Source organism: Echinops telfairi, unplaced genomic scaffold (genome assembly GCF_000313985.2).
Source record: "Echinops telfairi isolate 266 unplaced genomic scaffold, ASM31398v2 ScPeMD7_5868;HRSCAF=6743_1, whole genome shotgun sequence".
NCBI lineage: Eukaryota > Metazoa > Chordata > Mammalia > Afrosoricida > Tenrecidae > Echinops > Echinops telfairi.
In genome coordinates this window covers 3566187-3567366 of record NW_022109768.1, presented here as the reverse complement: position 1 = coordinate 3567366, position 1180 = coordinate 3566187, and the positions used below count along the sequence as shown (strand labels likewise).

The window sequence follows — 1180 nt, the reverse complement described above, 5'->3', positions numbered from 1 at the left end:
TAAATGGAAGTGCAAAACTGAGAGAAAATGAAAACGTGCCCCTGTTCCCACACCCCAGTATGCAGCCCCTGTGAGCTGTTGTTGCAGCTCTTCCCTATTCACTACTTAGCCACTGTGCCCGCCCAGTTCAAAGCATTTGGATTGGCTTTCCTTTTTTTTCTTCTTCACTTTTTTAGGACGTTCTGGGGTGGTATTTTCACATAATTTATTTCCCTGAGGTACGTCCCTTCAACTAGCTGTAACACTTTTTTCAGTGGTAGAATTGTAAACACCCACCCACCCTTTCCCCCTCTGTCTCAGGAGACAGTGGACACGTCTGTTTGTCATGTCTTAAGGGAGGAAGAACCCTTCCCTCTTCACCCCTTATATCTCACACTGGCTCGATTGTGTGGAAGCCATTAATCCTCTGTGTATGTAGGGGAGGTTTTTTGGGCCTGGAGAGAATGTGCCCTTTCTGGAGCAGGAGGATTCAATTCTGTGGGTGACAGGCCTGACCTCGTGGGGAGGGGGAGGCACGGAGCTGCTTCATGGGCCAGTATAGATTACTCTTAAATCAGATATGCTTGAGCAACTAACTAACTTACTGGATTTTCTGATAGAAGCTGTCGACTTGTTCAAAATCCTCATTAAATATTTTCATACTCTGTAATATTGAAAATATAGGTAATTTCTTTTGATGGCTTGTGGTGGAGACATCAGAAGAAAAGTAAAAGATCCATCAAAATCATAGTTCTAGTTGATAGGTTTTTTATTCGTTTCAATTCTCAAAAAATATTCCTGCATTTTCTTTCCAGATAATGTATTTGCAATAAAGTCTTGGGCCAAAAGAAAATTCGGATTAGAAGAAAATAAAATTGATAAAAACTTTGGGATTCCAGAAGACTTGGACTACATAGACTAAAACCATGAACCTTGGTGCAGGATCTCTGTGCTTGTAAATTTGTAAATATTTATGTTTCCAGCTTAATGTATTGAGATGTCACTTGCCTGTTGCTGTATATGTCGTTGTATTAAAGTATAAACTGGAAATAGTAGCTATCCTTTTTAATGTGTCAAAGCAGGACAGTGTTCATACATTAACATGGTGCTTAGCAGAGTAGAGCAATGCTGGTAAAGCCATCCACAGAAGCGAGCTTATGAATGCTAGTTCAGAGATGAGAGCATGGCATAAAAGTTTTTT

The 1180-nt window shown here is 40.3% G+C and overlaps 1 protein-coding gene across 2 annotated transcripts in view; it reads left to right on the top strand.

Moving 5' to 3' along the window:
* The window catches only part of MND1 (meiotic nuclear divisions 1), a 70121-nt gene extending 69108 nt beyond the window's left edge, over positions 1-1013 (top strand). The window contains exon 8 of one of the 2 annotated variants that reach the window (XM_045295834.1): positions 795-1013. In XM_045295834.1, coding sequence (XP_045151769.1) covers positions 795-901 — 107 coding nt within the window. In that variant the 3' untranslated portion in view covers positions 902-1013. The remainder of the gene's footprint in view (positions 1-794) is intronic. The other variant, XM_045295835.1, reaches the window with a different exon arrangement.
* Positions 1014-1180: the final 167 nt, after the last annotated feature.